This window comes from Parus major, chromosome Z (genome assembly GCF_001522545.3).
Source record: "Parus major isolate Abel chromosome Z, Parus_major1.1, whole genome shotgun sequence".
In the NCBI taxonomy this organism is placed as follows: Eukaryota; Metazoa; Chordata; class Aves; order Passeriformes; family Paridae; genus Parus; species Parus major.
The window spans coordinates 38324556-38345703 of record NC_031799.1 but is presented as its reverse complement, the minus strand read 5'-3'; the positions used below and the strand labels follow the sequence as shown (position 1 = coordinate 38345703).

At 36.0% G+C, this 21148-nt stretch overlaps 1 protein-coding gene across 9 annotated transcripts in view; it reads left to right on the top strand.

Moving 5' to 3' along the window:
* The window catches only part of CDC14B (cell division cycle 14B), a 52157-nt gene that overhangs the window by 6495 nt on the left and 24514 nt on the right, over positions 1-21148 (top strand). For 8 of the 9 annotated variants that reach the window (XR_001525405.3, XR_001525406.3, XM_019005236.2 and 5 more), the window contains exons 2-9: positions 1601-1694; positions 2581-2656; positions 4553-4645; positions 15014-15090; positions 16547-16613; positions 18011-18073; positions 18940-19027; positions 19355-19585. Coding sequence is in view for 7 of the 9 variants with exons in the window: in XM_019005236.2 (XP_018860781.1) it covers positions 1601-1694; positions 2581-2656; positions 4553-4645; positions 15014-15090; positions 16547-16613; positions 18011-18073; positions 18940-19027; positions 19355-19585 (789 nt within the window). In the remaining 2 variants the exon portion in view is untranslated. The remainder of the gene's footprint in view (positions 1-1600; positions 1695-2580; positions 2657-4552; positions 4646-15013; positions 15091-16546; positions 16614-18010; positions 18074-18939; positions 19028-19354; positions 19586-21148) is intronic. The other variant, XM_019005237.2, reaches the window with a different exon arrangement.

Sequence of the window (21148 nt, the reverse complement as noted above, 5' to 3'; positions counted from 1 at the left end):
TTGTAGGCCAGTTTAGTCACTTCTTAAAAATGCACACATTACTCTAAATTTTGTCCTTTGACTTCTATGATTTGGGAATGATTTGGTAAATGCTGGGAGGTGCAGAAGCAGGTAATGCACTTCACATCTAGTACTTGCAGCTGTTCTGCTTACAGGATGTGACTATTAGAAATTAAATAAGCAAGTTGGGTGCCTTGCTTCTGCTAGAGAGTAAGGAAGTAGGTGCCTGCCTTGCTTAGGTGGTACTATAAATCCCACTGTTGCTCCTGACCTGTAAATGTTTAAGCCAAACCACTCAGATCAGGCTACTGTTCTACTGAAAAAAGCATTAAGAAAATGTGCACTTTTTGGTGTACATGTCTACCTTCACCCTTGAGATACTAGTGTATGTAGGTGAGCAATGAGCATGTGACTGTTAAAATATAGATATGTTAACTCCTTTCATGGCATACTTGGACATCTATTTTCAAGATAAAAGTAATGATTTGTAAGTGTTGGTCATGGATGATATTGTTTTGAAACTTAAAGTGATTTTTTTTCCCCTCCTGCTGTCTGAAAACTGACATACAGTTTTTCCTCATCACAGATCATGTTTTGAAATAATACATGCATGTGATCTCTTTTGATACTTAAATAATATCTATTCTAGGGAACTAATTTGCAGAAACAAAAACAACAAAAAAAAAGCTTTCCTTTTAGGTCTGAATTTTAATCCAAATATTTTATGATGATATTTTCTCAGCAGGAGGAAGACAAGTATTGCAGTGGTGCTGCTAGCCTCAATTTTTATTGACCAATTACCGCAAACACTGCAATTTATAGCAGGAGCACAGTCAGTGTTTAAAGTTCACTGGGGCTTCAGCTTCCCTGGCCATAAAAGTAATTTATATCTATGTGAATACCACATAGATTTTTTCCCCTCAGCTTAACAAAGCTTAACAAAGGAAGCCAGGGCAAATACAAGACACCTCCTGCCTGCCAGGATTTGACAGGGCAGCTGGGGTGGGGATGGGAAGTCAGTTGGAGATGTCCAGGTGGAGGCTTGGCTGGTGCTCCCATGGACAGCATGGGCTGCTTGGCTGCATCTCTCCCGAGTCTGTTACCAGCAGGCTTTAATTGCATGGTGCTACTGTCAAAATCATGACTTAACAGAAAGAAGTGCCCGTGTTTGGTGTGAGTGTGCTTCATCATTTATTTTAACGTTAGGTGCTCAGAAGTGCAGAGGGATTTGCGGTTTAGTTTGGGGGGTGGTATGTGTGCATTGGTATTTGGAGTGCAATGAAACCTGCCAAAGGAGGTGTCTGCTGTGTGTGTGGGTGCAAGTCAGGCTTCTGCTATTTTGTGAAGTCATTAAACAAGGAACACTTCAGGAAAGAACACCAAAGAGCTGCAGATTATGGGAATGCCGCTGAGCAAAAAGCCTCGATCTTTGTGTGCCTTGTTTGTTTAACACTGGAGAAATAATAAAACCTAATTTAAAACTTAAAAGATTTTCTTAATTTGAAACCATTTAAAGTTATCCCATTGACAAGTGGCACTTCAAAAACTGAGCAAAAAAAAGATGATGTTTGTAAAAGCTTCTAATTTTATTGCATTTCAGATCGCCTTTATTTTGCAATTCTGTACCAAAAGCCAAAGAGTGGAGCTGCAAATACCCATTATTTCTGCATAGATGATGAACTTGTGTATGAGAAGTAAGTACCAACTTAGGTTTTTTTCCCTGTTTTTTTACGGAATTAAATTAGTCATTACAACAGCAGCGAGGAATCAGTCTCATTGGAGATTTAGTTACGTGAGTTTTGTCTTCTAAGATTTACGTGCCATGATGATTTATAGGCCTCTGAAGGGTTTCTTGCTTTCCCATCAGGATTTCTTAAAAACATTTTCAAAGCAGAAGCTTTCATTGTACCTACTGCTGTTAGAAGACACAGAAACATGATGCAGCCATATAAATTCAGAAGTGCACGTTGTACTGCCTTACTAAAAGGGGTGTCCTTGTTTCTCATGTATTAAGTGGAATGTCTGAACTTCCTAGAATCATAGAAGAAAATGGCAGAGTCAATTCAAGCCTTTATGAGCTGACAATGGATATATTATTTCCCCTGTAGTGACCATTGTTTGTCTTTTACATTATGTGGAATGTTGCTAGTTCTTCAGATGGTTTTGATCAAGGACATGCTTGCTGTTTTTTAACACACTAATCAATCTTTATTCTCTGTGTTTCCTTTCCTCTAGCACTATGAATTGCCTCCTTTTAAAGTAAAGCTTATGAGTTCCTTTTAAAATTGAGTTTGAAAGTTTTTTGTCACAGAGTGATACAGTAGTGAGAAATAGTTCTTGAAAACTGGGTATTGGTTTTGAATAGTGCTGTGTGGAAACAAAAAAAAATTAGTCCATGTTTAAAGATAACAAAACATTCCTCCAACAAAACAGTATGTATTTATGTAAGAAAGCATGCTTGGTTTTAGAATGGTGTACATACATATCACATGTGTATTATTATTCCTTGCTTTATGCATCTTGTTAAAAAAAAAGGCATTTACAGGGGTCATGTACAATTTTCCCCCTTTCTTCTAACAGCTTCTATGCAGACTTTGGACCGCTCAATCTGGCCATGGTCTACAGGTACTGCTGCAAGCTAAATAAGAAATTAAAGGTAATGCTTGGGGTTTTTTATTCAAAAGCCAATATTACTGACTTTTTAAAAAAGAAAAACAAATGGGTCAAAATTTGTTTCACTGTTGTTATTGTTCAGGTGCTTTCCTGTTTTCCTAATCCAGCTGAATTCTGAATATGAATGCTCTATTTTAGTGAGCTGAATTTAGGGAGGAGGAGGATCAAGGTGGAAAATCCACTTACTTTTAAGAATCAGAAGATGAACAACTGTGGCAGTAACTATCATTAAGCTTCTAGAAAATTAGTTGCTAAATGAATACTTAAATGAAAGTCTCTTTTATAGGAAAAGCTTCTTTCTTGGAATTCTATCTTACTGGCAATCTGCCAATATTGAGTGAGCTCGAGGGTGTAATGCTATGTTTTTATTTGAAATGTTCTTTGTTTGACTTGGTCTTCTTATGCTGGCATTCTTCAGTAATGAACTACATTTGATCTTTAGTAGCATTGATAGCATTGGCCTGACAGAGACTGCTCTGCTCGCACTGCAGAGTATTTTCTCTTAAGCTCAGTAATGTTTGGGATTGGGCTCTTGATAGAGCATAGTGTCTTTAAAGTGGATTTCTTAAATTAATCAACACAACTGACTACAAGTTAGTTGACCTTCAGTAGATGTTGCAGTATAAAATCTGTTTGGCAGATAAAAAAGCTTATTTTTGTTAATGTCAATCACAGTTTGCCTCTTCAAAACTACTTAGATCTTTAAACTGCCACTGAACTGTGAAAAGTGGGAAATATATAGCACATTATAGAATAAGAATGTAATCTTTTTTCATTCCTTGATGTCTGTCACAGATAATAGTTTGCATAATTCAGACTTGCTTTATTATTCTTTAGATTGTGGAAGCAATTGGCACCCACAGGTGTGATGTTGCTGCTCTGTCCTTACTGGGGCACAAGCAGAAGTGTCTCTGGCTAAGCCTGAGATAAACCTGTTTAGTAGTCCAGGCTGGGAGGTGGGTAACTGTGGTTTGCCAGAGATGAGATTCTCTGATTTTTGTATACAGGATGCTCTGAAGCAACACAAGGCTATGTTGCAGTCCCTTTGCATGTGTTGTGTTTGACACGTTAGGATTTCTGAGAACATATTTCTGCTACTCATCTGGGGTTTTTTTTGGTCTTTAATGCATTGGATCTGGTATCTTGAACAAGTAACATTGCTATTTAAATGCAGAAAATGACATTTTATGATAGCTTAGCAGTTGATCAAAGTGTGTAGTTTCAAGCACACCAGAATTTATTTCAAGGGCCAGTTAGGGGATAACTGCCACCACACATGTATATGTCCTTTCTATGGAAAATGTCATTCCACCCACATTCTAAGATAAATGGAGAAACTGTATGCCAAGCCAATGTGACAGTTTAAAAATTATTTATAGTAAAGTTTAGAAATACTTTCAAAATATTTTAATCTAAGCATGATTCTAATCCTTAGAAACAAATACTAGTGGGTTTATCTGCATTTGAGTTTGAAAAATGAATGAAAAGGTGTAAACTATGTAGAATTTTTGCAACTTGATATACCTGTGATGCTTTTTAGAATGCCACTTTATATTCTCATAAATGGTTGTCTGTTACAAAAGGCTCGAAGTCAAAAATGCTAACTAAAAATACACGTACATTTAAGAAGAAAAAGAAAATATTGCTGTAATTTTTATCAAAAATTACTTAGGTTGGATACTGGGAAAAATACTGGAAAAATCTAGGTAGGGATGCAATACAGTTTTTCAAAGTTCTGAGGCACTACTCTACAGCATTTTCGGTACTCTGCAGCTGGATGAAAGGAGGTAAACAAACTCTTCAGTTCTTCTGATTTTATAAAAGAGAATGTAAAAAGTCTAAAATGCAAAATCACAATCTTGTTCATTTCTTGATACAGTCATTTTCATTGATAAGGAAGAAAATAATTCATTATACTGGCTTTGATCAGAAAAAGCAAGCGAACGCTGCATTCCTCATAGGCTCCTACGCAGTAAGTATTTAAATTTTTACATCAACTGCTGACTGTGTTCAGCTTTTCATACTCAATTTTTAGAACTTCAAGATAAAAACAATTATTTTTTCTTGAATAATCAACCTACTAATGTAATTAGAGTAATGTGTCACATAATAAAAGAGTTTCTAAAGTCTAGCAGGTATGTGAGTGAAGTTGTATGATTTTATGCTTTTTACCTCCCTACTGCCATTTCTGTTCTTAAGAAGTAAGAGCATCCCTGAAAAAAAATCAGTATTAATATTTTCATTTAGAAAAAATAATTGCTTGTTCAAATTTTGCCTTTCCCCGACCACACAACCTCTTTTTCTTTTTTAAAATAGAAAAACAGTATCTTGCACAAAGTATCATGTATCATTTGCCAGTGCATATTTAAATTAGCCTTTCTTTCCCCACTGCTTCTTCTCCAATAGAAGGTAATCTCTTCAGTTAACATGGGAGAAGTAGTGAGAACATGTGATGGGCTTAGAGCTTGTATAAAGTCTGGGAAGGTACAATGTGGCTGGAAAGGTACTAAGCCAAGCCTGTGACTGCAGAGGGGAAAAGGACTGGCTTTATATCACAACTACATGTATTTGATACACTAAAATGTAGTCAAGGAATAAATGTAGAATACTTCAGGATGAAAGCTGTGAAACCATATTCATGTTCTCTTTTGACTTGTAACACACCTTGGTTGTAAACATTTCTCTTGTTTACGGAGTAATAAAACGAAATGAGAAGCTATGCACTTTTTGATGTTGGAGATTTGAGGGATTGAAGTTCATGTAGCCTTAGGTTATTCTTATTTATTGGCTGCAAAGGCTACATACACAGCACTTTCTGTGATGCAGGCAGTCTCCTTGCTGCCTTTCTGCATCATGCAGGATGTTAATTTTCCGTTCCCTGGGGTTTCTGTGTTGTCTATATTCTATAGCACTTTTTACAAATTGAGAACTAAATTCCAAAATGTGTCTGTCACTCTTGGTATTTGAAACACAGGTACTTAGGAATGTTGCTGCAGTCCTGTGCATTCTGAAGCCACATGGAGACTGGAAATATAAGTTACTAAGCTTGTTTGCCATTAAGGGATTATGTTGACAAAACAGCTGCAGCTCTTAGGAGAACTGCTTCTTCCTATTTACTTGATCATAATTGAGACCCATAGAGCGAGTGGGGACTGGCTTCAGTTATCAGCCATTGTTTGAAAAAAGTGGGTCTTGGTTTTCCTATGCTCTTCAAAATATTTGTAGTAGTAGCATTGTTTGGCACAGAAGTTGACATCCTGAGTAGAATTTTGGTGCAGAAGACTAACTAATGGCAAAACAATCTAATAAGAAAATACTGTGGTTGAATATGCAAAATAAACAGAAAACCTAAAATAAATATTATTTTTGATCACCTGGTAGCCTTGCCATGTTGCAATAATAACATGCAGGTGACGGTGAATGCTTCAACGGTCTTGAATAAAGCGCTAGGATTAATACGTACGGCTTATGACAATCCAAACCACAGTAATTAAAAATGGAGGCTGTCGTACAGATGAGTAGGCTGTTTTTGCTTTAGAGAGCTGCAGTGAAGGAAGTGGGAGTTGCAGAGTAAAGAAAGGGTGCTCACAGGGATCCATGATACGAGATGACTGCCTAACCAAGGAATGTGGTAGGGCTAGTTGCAGAGACATGGCATTGGTATGAAAGAGGCTAGTCGAAACCACCAATAGTTCTCAGAGTTTGGAGGAGTGCTTAAGTTACTGTATTGTACACATTGAGTATTTTGGCAGTTTCCCTGAAAGACCCAGGGGAGAGTGAAGCACAGTAGACGTATCAGTCACCCCCTTGCATGTAAGCATGTCTGTCTCGCAAATTTGGAAGTCTAAGATACTGAGCTAGCTGTAGCTAGATGGTGATTTTCTTCCCAGTGCAATACATTTTGGCATTGGTACTGCTTTTTCTTTTCAATAGGGTAGAGTTTCTTCCCAATTTCATCTAGGAGGGATTCCACTGAAGAAAGATCACAAAGGAAAACTATGCCCCTGAGACTTTTTTTCCCCCCCTGGTGTGCTTTGGTGATCTTTCATGAAGAGGAAAGCTTAATTACAGAGCTCTTTGCTCAAGTGTTCACACATACTTGTCCCATATTTCTGCTTTCTGCAAGGGATAATTGGATTGTTCTCTGTGGAGCAAGCAATGATACAGGATCTGTTCAGAATGCCTGATAAACATGTCTATAAGCATATTTCCCGATTGAAAGGAAATATTGATTGCTTCTTCTTATGTAGGCTTAAGTGTCTCCCTTCTTTAGTTTAGAATGCCTTGCTTTTTGTTGAAGGAAGATATTGGTCAAATCTTTTAGTGAGTTTTTCTGTAATTTTAGTTAATCAGACTGTGTTGTGTTGCTAATACTCTTTGTTGCTTGAGCTGATTGTCATAATTAATTGATTTTAAAGGATAATTTGTAGGTTGATACTGTGTTTTGTTTTCTGTGGATTGAATGTGTTTTCTTACTTGATTCTGTTTTTTTTAGCTTCATGGTAGGTTCCCATTTTAACAGTTTACTTTAGGTTGAGGAACTCTGTAGATAAGCAGTGCATTACTTTGGGGGACTTCTGCTTCATTCAAGGAAGAGCAAGGAAGTCGAAAAGGATTGTGGCCTTTGCAGATTTAGACAAAAAAATAATGCTTGTCTACTTGTGTTGACAGGTGTTTGATAATTTAAGCACAGTTTTGGGTGCAAGTTGCTCTGTAGGTGCAGGTGCTACAAGTTACTTGTTAGGAATAACAGGCTGCAAAATTTTCAAGAATAGCAAGGCACAGTGAGTCTGTGATTTCTGGTTGTTTTTTTTTTAACATAGTTACATTTGAACTATAAAACTGTAATAAACTGTATATGACTAGTTCTCCTCTGGGACTTCTATGTCCTCATAAACATTCAACTTTACTGAGCATGTCTTTTCAAAGGCTTGTTGACCTCAAATTTGTATTCTTAATCCAAATATTATAACTTCTGCTTAAAGGAATTTGGATATATTAGCATGATTTATAATTTGTCATATTTTGTTCAAATGTATATGTGTATATATATTGTGTGGGGATATACTCATTTGGACTACTAAGGCAATTATGAAAGTCTTCATTAATTGTGATGTGGTAAGGGCAGCTGTTAGTGTTCTTGTTTTCAAGCAAAGTCTGTTCTCAGTCTTTTCTTCACAGTTGATGTGTTTTAATGTTTCCCTCATTCCCCTTCATCTAACTTGTCTTTCTTTCCTCTTCAGTGGAGATAGTTTATCAACTCTCCAGACTACATACTTCTTTCTCCCCCCATCCTGCATCTGCTGCTTCCTTCCAGGTGTACTTTGATGTGACAACACAGCCTAACTCAAGCTCTTCAGTATAACATAGCCTTAAGAGTGAAGAACTAAGTTTACAAATACATTGTTGTATATGTAGTTTTAGAATAAAATAATATTTTTTTAGAGTAAATCTTAACAATTTAGATCTTATTCCCTTTATTGCTCATCTTTCATCTATTTTAATTCTGAATTTTGTTTCTATATTTTTACAGACATAACGAGAATAATATTCTGATATGTAGATTAGCAAAAATTTGGCACATTCAGCCACATAAAAGGTAGCCAGAATTCAGTGTTGGGGTTGAATGTTTACACTTTATTTGGGTGGAGGGGGAAAAGGGAAAGAAGGGAGGGGGGTGGCAAGTTTTTGTTCTTCACCTTTTAAAGAAAAATATTTTCCTTGAAAGCTGTCTGCACTGTTCAGGCCTTACCACACTACCAAAGCAGCAGTGATCTTCTGAGTTGATCTCTACAGTGGCTTCTCTTGATTTTCACCAGGACTTTGCTGTGGGTGAGGAAAGTCTGCTTCTTCCATCATTGCTCCTCCTATATTACGAAAGAAAATGTACCCTCTGTGCTCTGTCCACCCAATTCCCAAGCTCCCCCCTCTCCCCTTGGCTACATTAACTTAGTAACAGTGTTTTTTTTCTCAGGCCTGGCACTAATTATGTACTTGGAGGGTGACCCTCCCAGGGTACCGCCCCATGAACTGCTGTAATTCAGGTCACCTTCTCCAGGACTCATCTCTGTACTTTGTCTATTTTCTCATCTTCTTTCTTCAGGGTAAGCAGCGTTTCCTTCATCCGTTCTAATCCATAGTATTGGTTTTTTGCCTTTTCAATTTGTTAGTGTCCTTCCTAGTTGTGGGCCTAATGCTGGGTAGAAGCTGGAGGTTGGAGGATCAATTGGAACCCACTGTTGTGATGTTGAACTGCTCTGTTCTTACTGTGACACTTGCAGAATTCTCTCTGGCTAAGCCTCAGATAAACCTGTCTAGTGATCCAGACTGGGTGGTGGTGAATGGGTAGCTGTGTCAGTGCTTAGATTTAGAGTGGGTAAACCATGTTTACCCTCAGCTATGTTCTGGTGAGAGGTGCTTCATGAGCAAGTGGCAGAGACACAAGATGCACAAAGTACTGACCTTTCATTTAAGCAGAAGTTGCCTGGAGTCTTAGCTGTCTCTGAGTTTGTGTCCTCTAAAATGCTACCTTCTCTGAGTTGTATTTGGAAAATCATGATTAATCTTCATGGCAGCATCTTTTCCTGCTGTTTGTACTAGATTTTACTCCAAGATGTTCCTACAAAACTGCTTGTCTCCATAGAAGAAGTGTTGTTCTTTTGGAGGTCCCTTATTTCATAGTCATAGGTTGCTTTCTTACCTGGCATGAAGTAGTGATGTCCTTAGTCCAGTCAGTTCAGGGTTTTTATACTTTTTATACTTTCCCTCTGCTATGTAAAAGGTAATTGGAGATTTCTTGCTTTTGTTTATGATGAACAAAGAGAGTTCCCAGAGACAGGCAGTTTTTCACTCTCTGTCACTTTTATCCACTTAATGACTGTGTTTCTGCCAGTGACAAAACTGTTGATCACATACATTTCTTCACTACAACACAAATCCATACAGGAAGCTTTTTGTTCTAATAACCTTGTGTTTTAATTTTGCAACATCTAACATTTTGTCCTATGGAATATTGCTAGAAATTTAATCTACTAACTGAGTAGCATATCCAATTGAGGTTTTAATGAAATAAAATATTTAATTCTTTAAAGTTTTAACAACTGTATGATCTTGTGTTTGATTCTGGTCACACACAGCAGTTAATTGCATTTGTTCAGAATGGGTGGGTTCAATTATTTGCTGTTTACAGCACTTCAGGCTGTCTTCAGTGAGTGGCATTTTTGGAACATAGTTGTATCACACAAAAGTTGCATGTTAGCAGTTTAAAATTAATTGTCTCATTATTTTCTGGCTTCTAAGTCAGCATGGTTGATAAAATGTATGATTTAATAGCAGCCTTAAGCAGATTTTTCAGTTGAGGGTGGATAAATATGATTGTATTGAGAACTTCATAGATAAGAGTTTAAAGTGCTGTTTACAGACTTGAGTTTATATAGTTTCTAACACTAAAACTTATTTAAATAGCCTGTTTAATTTTCCTGAAACAGCAACAAGTTGTGTCATAGATTATTATTACTAAATATGTTTTGTCTTTCATGCGGCATTTCTATTTCACTGGGCAGTGCCATGTATTGAAAATTAAGATGCCATTTTTAACCAGAGGCTCATTTTCCTTTCCACCAGGAATACTTTGCATCCTATTGTGAATACCATTCCAGTGGTTGGAACTCCAGTCTAGGAAATGGTTGTTTAAAAAATAAGGATGGATTGAAAACGCTAATGAATCAGACAAAAACATAGCTTACTAAAAGCTCTCATTCTGTAGTTGATTTTAAATGCTCATAAATAAAGAGTGGGTCACCTAATCCTGCAAACCCTTGTATTTCATTGAGTGAACTTGAAAGTAGCTATCTGATGCACAGCAACGGTGGCAGGAGGAGTTCCTGAGTGCACCTTTCCCAGTGTTCAGTATTTGGATGGTTCTTGACCATTCACAGAGGTGCCTGTAGTTCCTTAATTAGAAATAGATATCCTAAATGAAAAGGATGATAGAGCATTGTTAGTGGTTCAAGTGCTAATAGCAAATTCCTGGCTATGTGTTGAAGTTCAGTAGAATATTTTTTGTATGCACAATAAAAGGAAATTTCGAAATGGTCTGTGTACACAAATGATTGCAGATTGTGATAAAATTATATGTTTGACTTGAAAGATATCAGTTCCTTATAGTAACGATTTTCTTGAAAGGTACTTAAGTAGAAGGTTTCTAAAAGATTTTAAGAATTTTTCTGTTTGTGTGTATATAGATAAGATGTATACTCCTAACTGTGCAAATGACTAGGAAAATTCTAAAAACTGAACTTGTAGATTTATGCTGCATTGACTAAATTTTTTTGAAAGAAGGCCTTTTTTAAAAAATATATTTCCCTAACTGCAGGAAAGGAGCCTCTTGGGAAATAATTGTAAAATTCTAATAGTCTTTTCTTCATTTATATATACACAAAAGGATAAAAATTATCCCAGAGAATGCCTTTTTCTGCTAAATAACAGCTAATAACATTGCTTGAAATTTATTTTAATATTTTTATCTTTCTAGTAGTCATTTTTGTTGGTTGCTTTACTGGTATTAACCTAAGAAAACAACTTTATTTGTGAAAGTTTCACCATCTTAGAAAGCACAGCAGAAACATAAGTTGTAATCAGCATCTGGACAAATCAGTTTCAGCTGTTGTATATTTTGATTTCTGGAGTTTGTCTTCTCTCATTTCCTCTCCTTCCCCTAGCACATACCTCATTAATTTACAAATATATCTTTGTTTCTTTATTAATCAGATCAACATTTCCATTCTCTTCTTTTCTAAAACTTCAGTTCTGCCTGCTACCTTAGAAAGTCCTCTCTTTCAACACTTCTGTCTGCTACAGACATTTGATCAGTACTACTTTCTCTTTTCCGTTTATTTGTTTTCTTTAGTCCTTTGTTCACTCACATCTTTCCAATTAAATTGTTCATCTTTAAGGCTACAATGGCCTCCTCCAGGTCAGAAACAGTATTATATTTAGTTTTATATAGATGCAGATGTCTCGGAAATATTTTTTGAATGGAATCTTTTCTTAAACACTGACAACTGCATTTTGGTTCACTTCATGGAGTAGTGTAGGAGCAATCCCAGCAAATAATGGGCGTTCATTCTCCACAGGACCAGACTAAACCCAGTTGTTAAGCCTAAAAGCTGCTGGAAGTATATGGTGAAGATGTCAGGTCTTCAGTGGTGGCTCTCTATCTAGTGATGGAATTCTTTTGGTGCAGACCATTTCCGAATGCAGATGTGTGGCCTCTGCTGCCTTGATATTTGCTACTTCTCTGAACTTTGTTGCTTCAGTCTTACATGTTACTTACATGGAGTTTGGTTCACCCCGACCTAAAAACAGGCCCCACCCATGTTCAGCCTTCCTCCACCCTTGGTTACACCCAGAATTTCTAGCTGGGTATTCCCTTAAACTGTGACAGAAGCTGATCCTGTCTGTACTTTGGCTATCACAGCTTCGTGTTACTCACAGGATACTTGTGAAGTAATTATTTGTTTATGGTCTTTCCCATTCAGTGTGAATGCCATTCTTCCCCTTTGAAGCACTCTACACCATTGCACTCATCCAGCTATTCTCATACTAACCTAATTTTTTTGCAAACACTTTTCACTGAGCACACCATCTGACCATTTCATCAACTGCTGTCTCTGCAGCTGTTCACTTGTTGTGTCTTTTGTGTGTAGTTGTGTCACAGCTGACTGTAGCAGGATCTCTTTGTTTCACAATAAGTTTTTTCGTTAAAGTAAATATGCTGTATTTTGGTTCAGTTGTACAAGTTGTATTTTTGCTTTGCAAAATCAGATTGGATTTTTTAAATGTCTTTGTATGGAGGAAAGTGTTCTTACGTAGCTGTGTTAGGAAAAGTCTATGTGCATGTATGTTAAAAAGATGTGTCTAGCAGTTTCACTTGTAACGTAATTTCAGAAGGAGGATCTGTGCTTGAAAAGTAAGATATTAGAACTAACTAATGTATTTTAATACAACACAGTGAAATGGAAAAAAATTGTCTCTTGCAGCTTTTACACTAGTACAGAAAGGCTTCCGCATTCAGTCTTGTTTCCCTTAGGAAGCTGGTAGCTCAGAAGGGCCAAGGATTTCTCTCATACCTCAGCTGAGCTTTTATATGTGCTTACAAAATCAGTCAGTATTAGTTGCATTTCTGTTTGCCTGTGGTACCATTAGTACTCTGTATACTACCCAGTGTGATAGCACTTGAGTCCAGATGGACATTAGGTGGAATTTCTTCACAGGAAGGGTGAAGGATTGATTAAAAATTGTAATGGACTGTCCAGGCAGATGGTGAACAAGATGTTTAAGGAAAGACTGGAAGTGGCACATAGTGCCATGGTCTAGTTGACATGGTTGTGTTTGGGCAAAGGTTAGACTAGGATTATCTCGGAGATCTTTTCCAGCCTAATTGATTGTGATTCTGTTGTCCTGTTTTTTTTCAGGTGACTCATTTCTGGCTACAAACTCTGTCTAATTATTATCTGTTTTCTAATTCCATTTCGTGTCTCAGGTTTGTAAGTTTTTCAGGGACAGGGTTCTTTTCCTGATTAAAAAGAAGGGCTTGATTAGTATAGTTTCTAGCAATATGTGTTTGCTGTGCTGCAAGATTCAAATTAGGACTGTATCAAAGCACACAATTTGAAATTTCTTGGAAGATAACTTTTGCATCCCAATCAAGCAATACAGAAAAAAATCAGGCCTGCAGAACAGAAAATGAATTTTGCTGTTGGAGTATTAGCTATTCAATGATACTTGGGGAGGCTTTTTAAGTGTGTTTTTTAGTTTTGTGCATATAATTGCAAATATAAATGCAGAAGTTGCTTATCTCTCCCAAGTGAAAGAACACACACACAGAACATGTGGTTTTTATTACTTAGAATGAAAGAAATATTTATTTTTCTGTTTTCTTCTGCCAATTTCGAGGGAAGAATGCTCAGAAAATACTTAACACACTAATTGAATCAGGAAAATCAAAGGGGTCACCTGTTGGCCATGTCTGTTTTAGCTGTCTGTTTAGGTTGTGTTTCAAGCTGGGTTTGTTTGTTGGGTTTTTTTAGCAACATCTGTTCTAACTCTCATTTTCTCTGTGTGTGTGTGGAGAGAGGATGTTTAAGGTATGTTAAGCCATTTGTTCAAACTGACTTTGCGGCAGCATCAAAGAAACTTGAAAGGCAATGCCAACTTTTTAAAGAAAAAAATGTCCAAAGCAACAGAAAGTAAATACACAATGCCTTGATTTTTGGAAGATATTTAATTAATACTCATGAGGATTTTTACTTTCAAGTAACTCTGAGGGAAAATGCCATTAGTATAAAAGAAAAAAATAATTTTACTGAGCATTAGTGAAAATATCACAGCTTTCTGTAGAGTGTTAAAGCAATTTCAAAGAAAAAGTATTATCTTGAAATTACTGAATATTGACCTGTTAATGACAACTTGTTATTAACAGTTGTTACCTCCTGGCCATGCTGGGGATGGTGTTTAATGGTATGTGAAGAAGAGATATACAAAAAAGAGGAGTTTTAGGTATTCTTTAAGGAGACCTTAGTGTTAAAGGCTATCCAAGAGGGATCAGACATGTTGTGATGGAAGACACGGATATTTCTCGTAAGTTGGTCCTTTGTGAATTCTTTTCTGACTGTTTTTGACAGTAGAAAGTTCATTCTGTTCTTAGTATTTTGCTTCTGAAGCTATAGATTTCCTTTTTGGTTTTTTTAGTTTTGTTTTGTTTTCTCTTGTTTTATGGCATCTGGATTTAGTTACTGGATATTGTCTCAGCAGTGCAAAGGAGGAAGTACAGAACTTGGATTAATGCAAATGTTCTGATGTAGGAAGATCAAAACATACATAAATAACTGTTTTAGTCTTGTCTGCTAAGTGTACCGACAGTTTGTGTAGCAGATGATTCATAGTTTTGCTGATATCTCTGCAGGCTTTTATGTTTTGATTTGCATCTTAAAAGTTTAATTAAAAAAAAAATCTACAGACTGGTCAAGCGGAGTTGTAGTAGAAATGCAAGAATCCAAATGAACAGGAACCTTTTCACTGTAGCCTATAGCTGAACAACTGCACCAATCTATAAAGTTTGTTTTAAAATCTGTATTTCTTTAAATTGACCAGATTTTTATTGTTTGTGTTCATTTTATTGTTGCACACATGCAAACATTTTTTCATGACGCCACTCTTTTCCAGCACTCTTATGCTCCGTGATAATTAATTATGCCTTCTGTAGTAAACGAATGACTTGAAATTATTGAAGCCTGTATTAAAGTAATCTTCTTCCTTTTCTGTCTTTTTCCAAAAATAGATAATATACCTGAGAGAATCCCCAGAAGATGTGTACCGGCTTATATTGTCAGGAAGTGTTTCATACCTTCCTTTCAGGTAAATAACAAGTTGATAGAACTTTCTGTACCTTGATATTTTAAAGAATGTAACATTTTTCAGTACTAATTTTTGCTGTGTTGGTTTTCTGAGGTTTTGGTTTGAGGTGGTTTTTTGTTTGTTTGGGGGTTTTCTATTTGTTTTTTGTGGGGTTTTTTTATTAGTTTTGGGGGTTTTTCTGGTTTGGATTTTTTTAAAAATTGTTGAAGTGTTGAAGTTTTTACTCGGGACACACTCACTGTCTGAATTTTAGGTGCTTAGCGAATCAGAGGTGTTACCAGCTGGTACTGAAGTGTACCAGCAGAAGGTGAAGGAGCCCCACTGTTTGTATCCACTCACTGAGCTTTATGATCTACATTGCTTCTCACTTGACAGTCTGATTTTGTGCCAGTAGCTGATAGTTAAACATATCAAAATATCTGTCATCCACCACAGAGGGCTTGCAATATTTAATAGCATTCTTTATGTGCAAGACAGTATTTGCAGATTGCTGCACATATTTGACAAGTTGGAAGTTGTCATCAGTGTGTTCCAGGAACCTTCTGCATTGAGTGTGCCCTACTGTGTTATCCCTCCAACACATATCAGACTGGTTGCAGTTCCCTGTGAGGATCATGGGCTGAGAATGTGAGGCTGCTTCTATCTGTCTGTAGAAGGCTTTACCCATTTGTTCTTTCTCATTAGATGGTCTAAGAGACACATGCTACTACACCATCACCTTTATGTGTCTTTCCTTTTATTTGAATATGGTTCTATTTTTTCTGTCTCCTGCTAATTTCTTTTCACACTGATTCATAAGGAAAGAAAGGATAGAAAAAATTACTAGAGGCAGCAATCCAGGTTCTTCCTCTCAGCTGAAGTTCAAACATTATATGCTTTTTAATTATTAGAAACAGTAGCTGATAAGGGCTGCATGGTCTCAAGGTGTTCTACCAAGGCATAATATTCTCTGGTGTAGATTCAATTAAATTTATTTATTTACTTCACTGTAGTATTCCTGTAGAAATCTTACTCTGTGGTGCTTATGAAATTTAATAATGGTTACATACTGAGAACATGCAATTCCTGGATCAACAGAATTAAAAAACTTGTAATTGAAGAAGCCAGTTTTTCCTCATGTTTAAGCATTAACTATTTATGCATCTTAAGGAAGATATTTTATTGTATTTACTAAAACATTTATCCTAACAGTCCATGTCAGAAATTGAACATTTCAGCTTTAAAAAAAATGTAGCTGGAGTAATCTTACTGTTATATCAGTTAATATAACTTACTTTGTTTTGTTATTCCTGTAAGATTCAAGGTATGGGAAATGAAATAATAATTTGACATAATTATTTCAGTTTGATAATCACTGTCTTGAAGTGTTTTTAAAAGGTGTTTTAGAGAAGTATCTTCAATTGCTTTCACTTGGATTAAAATGCAATAATTATCTTTTGGTCATCGTATCTTATAGGGATGCTTCCTTTGGTACTTGCAGTTTTCATCTGACATTACTGGACTGTTTTCATGCAATAAACAAGGTCAGTAAACTAATATTTTTCACATTGCAAAACATTAGCCAAATGTTGCCCATCAGAAGAAGAATGCTTCGGAAACTAGGATCCATTTAGAGCTGTGAAGTAGTAAATCTGCTGATTGTTGCCTAGTTTAGTATGCATTATGCATTGTCACAAAAGTAGATACAGCATTCATAGAAGTCAACCAAGACCTTATGTAATCAACAAGTGAAGATATTAAGAAGGGAATTTTAAGTTTTACTTGTGTCATCTGTCAGGACAGTAATTCACCTCTAACCCTAAAAGCTGTGTGTTAGGTTTATTATATGCCCCCTGGTGTTACATATGAGGCTTAACATAGCCTTTGAAAGTGGTTTTGAATGGGTTTGCTCTTCAGGCATTTGCAGCACATGCTAATGATTTCAAGTTTTGCTTCAGTAATAGAAATAGAACAAATGCTAGGAGGTAGATGCTTCTTTTTTTAACTATAAAATTATAAAATCCAGGTTTTATAGCAATATTGCAATGAAGTAATGCATCATTGAAGGATAGGATAATCAAAAAGCATTGTTTTTAGTCTGTATGTAGTGAAATGGTGAACTCTGCAGCCCTCCACTGTGCTATTGTCTTTCACATTATGGGTATCTCTACCAAATACTAATGTTTTTACTGGTTAAGTCAGCTTCTTGAAGGTTAGTGATTTTTTAGCTTTTTTGGGTATTTTGAAATTGGCCACTTGTATGTCAAGACTAGTGCATTGCTATTCTTGCTGGTGAGCAGCAAGGAAAGCTATAAAAGATTAGGTAGTAAAAGATAAAATTAGAATGTAGTATTTTTAATATCTGGAGGTATGGGATTTATCTGTGTTTGTGCTTCCTGTTTTAACAGGTGGATAAACCTGTTTGGTTGCATTTTTTATACTGTTATGTATTATAAAGTATTATGGTTCTGGCTAATATGGGACATCGTGGACTCACAGTAATATCTACTTAGGACTTTGTGACTGCAAACAATTTGAAATCAGTGAAGACACTACCAAATAGCATTTATTCATGAAAGATATTTCCAGCCCTTGAATGCAGTCTTTAGAAGCTACTCATAGCTTGAATAGATATTTTTTGCTGGTTACTTTTCTTTTTATTTTGTGCATCTAGCAATAATGAAAAGACCAAATTCTTCAGTTACCTGGGATTTTTGTAGTGATTAGGTGAAAACAAAAAGAATTGATTTACTCATCTAACTTCACTTATACTGAAATTTACAAACCTGTTTTGAAGCAAGATTGAGTTTATCTGTATTTCTTAAATTATGTGGAGAAAGAGGAGAATGTGTGTATTATAGGACTTTATGTAACCAAAAAGAGTGATAAACTGTCCTCACTGAAGAGGCATCTTTGTTAAGAGCTGTGTTCTAAATTTTAGGCTTTGCAGTATGGTTTCCTGGATTTTAGTACGTTTGATGTAAATGAATATGAGCATTATGAAGTAAGTGTTCAGTATCAATCTTTTGATTTGTTTGCTGTTACTAACGCTAAAATGATTGCTTATAATTTGTGCTGTTATTTTGTAGTATTAAGTTCCATTTCTGTTTTTTCTCTTTAAGTTGTGATAGGTAAATAAAGGTTCATGGTCAGAGAGAGAATACTAAAGTCAGATTTAAGCATAAGTATGCTCAAACATGGGGGAAAGCAGAAACCAAAAAGGAAATAAATGTGAGTCTCTATTATTGAAACCCTGGCTATTCTTGAGCAGTCTTGATGGAAAACTAAAGGGCTTACAAGCTGAAGTCTAACTGAATGCTAGAGAATAATCAAAGTGTGTATTTGAGAACACATGGCAAAAATGTCATAACGCTCTTTGAGGTAAAGAAGGAAACAGGGCTGGGAAACTCCAAGTGCATAAAATTTGCTTTAGGACATAGGAAATTGTTGTGACAATGAAGGACTGCAACTCTTGACTGCATGCAGTCTCAGAAATGCAACACTGCCAGATATCTGTAAAGAGAAAATTAAATGTTCCTGGAGCTTAAAAAATCATTACTTAATTTGTGATCAGAGGTAAGACCAATTGGTAAGACAAATTTAGAATCCTATAAAAAATTGGAAGTTGCTCCTCATCTGAAGGGTATCAGTTGCGTTGTTCTAAAACTCTGATTTAGAAAGACAGGAACACGGGAGAAACGTGAGGTTGAGAGCATCTGTCATCCTCATGATGAAAAATAAAGCAGGCAACTAACACAACTTCCTTTGACAAAAAATATACATCAATTCTAACTAGCATGTATTTTAAAACAATAAGGAAAAGCCTGAAAATACAGGGATAATGATAAACCAAGCATTTTCTCTTGACAGAGAGCAGAAAATGGAGATTTTAACTGGATAATACCAAACAAATTCATTGCCTTCAGTGGACCTCATTCAAGAAGTAAAATTGAAAATGGTATGCTTAAAAAAGGAGGTGGGGAGCACAAGCCCACTGCTTTCTTAGTTGGTTGTTATCAGTAAGAACAAGCTTTAAAAATTGTTCTTCAAACAGTGTGTTTTTTCCTTGGCTCTTTTCCTTTCATAAGAACTCCAGCAGTAAAATTTTAATGCTTGGTTTAATTGTATCTGATTAGGTGATTGTATTAAAATTCCATTTTTATGGAAGTCTATTTCTTTATGTTGTCTCTATTTTCAAAGTGTTTCCATATCTTGTTTTTTAGTCTTTTTGTATTTCTTCAGTTTAAGTCTTACTCTCTTTTATTTATCTTCTGTTCTCAAATAGGCTATCCCCACCATGCTCCAGAGGCTTATTTCCCATACTTCAGGCAACATAAGGTCACCACTATAGTACGCCTCAACAAAAAATTGTATGATGCCAAACGATTTACAGATGCTGGATTTGAGCATTTTGATCTCTTCTTTGCTGATGGAAGCACACCTAGTGATACTATAGTTAAAACATTTCTAAATATTTGTGAAAATGCTGAAGGTGTAATAGCTGTTCATTGCAAAGGTATGATGTAAAAAACAGTTTATATTACAAGTGATGCTTACAATTACAATTCCTGAGGTATTTTGCAGTATAATTCTACTACATTTAGTTATTGATATCTCTATCAAACTGCTACTTTTCTATTAAAATTATTTTTATGGTTCTGTTCAGCACTTCATCTTCTAGTTTTGTTAAGTTCCAGAAAAATCTTCCCAGCTATTCCCAAAATAAGATTAGGGAAAGTAAGATTTCCAATATTAATTGCTCTTTCTGCTAGAAAGTATTAGTACTTTCAGAGGGTGCTTTGGATGGGCATTTGAAGTCCTGTCAAGTTGTCTCTGAAAATACATGTTTAAATATACCAAGTCATAAACTTTTGGCATAAACTTTTGGAAATAGTGCAGCATTTTGGGGAGATTCCTCAAAATACATGAGTATTCTTCTACAACCAGCAAAATCGTTATCCCTCAGAAGCTTGTTATATTAGTTTGGGCATGCATTGAATATCCATTCCTACAGAGTTAGACTATGAAGATTTTAAGAGCCTGGCCAATGCAGCTAGTATAGTTATTCAGTTTTATGTGGTTCTAGGGGCAGTATGTTTCCCTTCAAACACTATCTTTAATAGTCTATCACACATTTCTTCTCCACAACTTCACATCACTAGTGTACTTAATAATGCTGTGGTTGAAGTAGAAGGGCCTTTTCTTAACCTGTTTGCTTTGGAGCTGTAAAGACTGCATTTTTGTTCCTGTTTCTGCCATCCATTTGCTGCATTTAACAGAATTATACTGGAAAGTGAGAGAATTGTTGAAACCAGCATCTTGAGTCTGGGGAAACAAGTGCATACTCTTATTCTTCACCAAGGTGATAAATTCAGGCATATCACTTAATTGGTTATGTCAGAATGCTGACTATGAATGATACAAGTGCTTTATTTTCAACTCAAATTAAGGTGTTCTTTGGTAGATGTCATACTAATGGTGTCTAGCCTGCACTTACTCTTGAGGAGGTGAAGAATGCTTGTAGGCTGTTTCTAAAGCTGAGCAAGTCATGGAAACTGCTGTGTGGTTGTGGTTGTGATTGTGTTGTGTTATACAGACGATTTTACCACTGGTGTTGATCAGTCAGTTGTTAAATGAGAGAAGGTTGTGTGTGATTTGTATGTACAGCAAGTGATTGACAAGAGACGCCACTTAGCTGGAGCTGTCCTCTTTTGCTTCTCATCTTTCCCAAGGTAAATAGAACTGTTTTGAGGGCCATTTTAAGTAAGGTTTCTCACTCTGGAGTACTTCTTGCCTGTCCTAGCTAGTGGTCAGACTTGCTTATTGCAAAATTTGTCTTTTTCATCAGAGTTAAAGAGACTCATTAGAGGAGGGGCTGGAAGAACATCTGATTTCAGTGCAATGTATGATTAGTTTGCAAGAAGGTGCTGGGAGAATTCTAGAAAAAAAAAAAAGCCAACTGTTTTATCCCATGCTTAAAAACATTCCCATACCTTCCTATATACTCATAGATAAATAGGTAAATAAAGTTAGCTAAACTTATGGACATTTGTGAATTTACTGGTTTTGGAAAGTTACC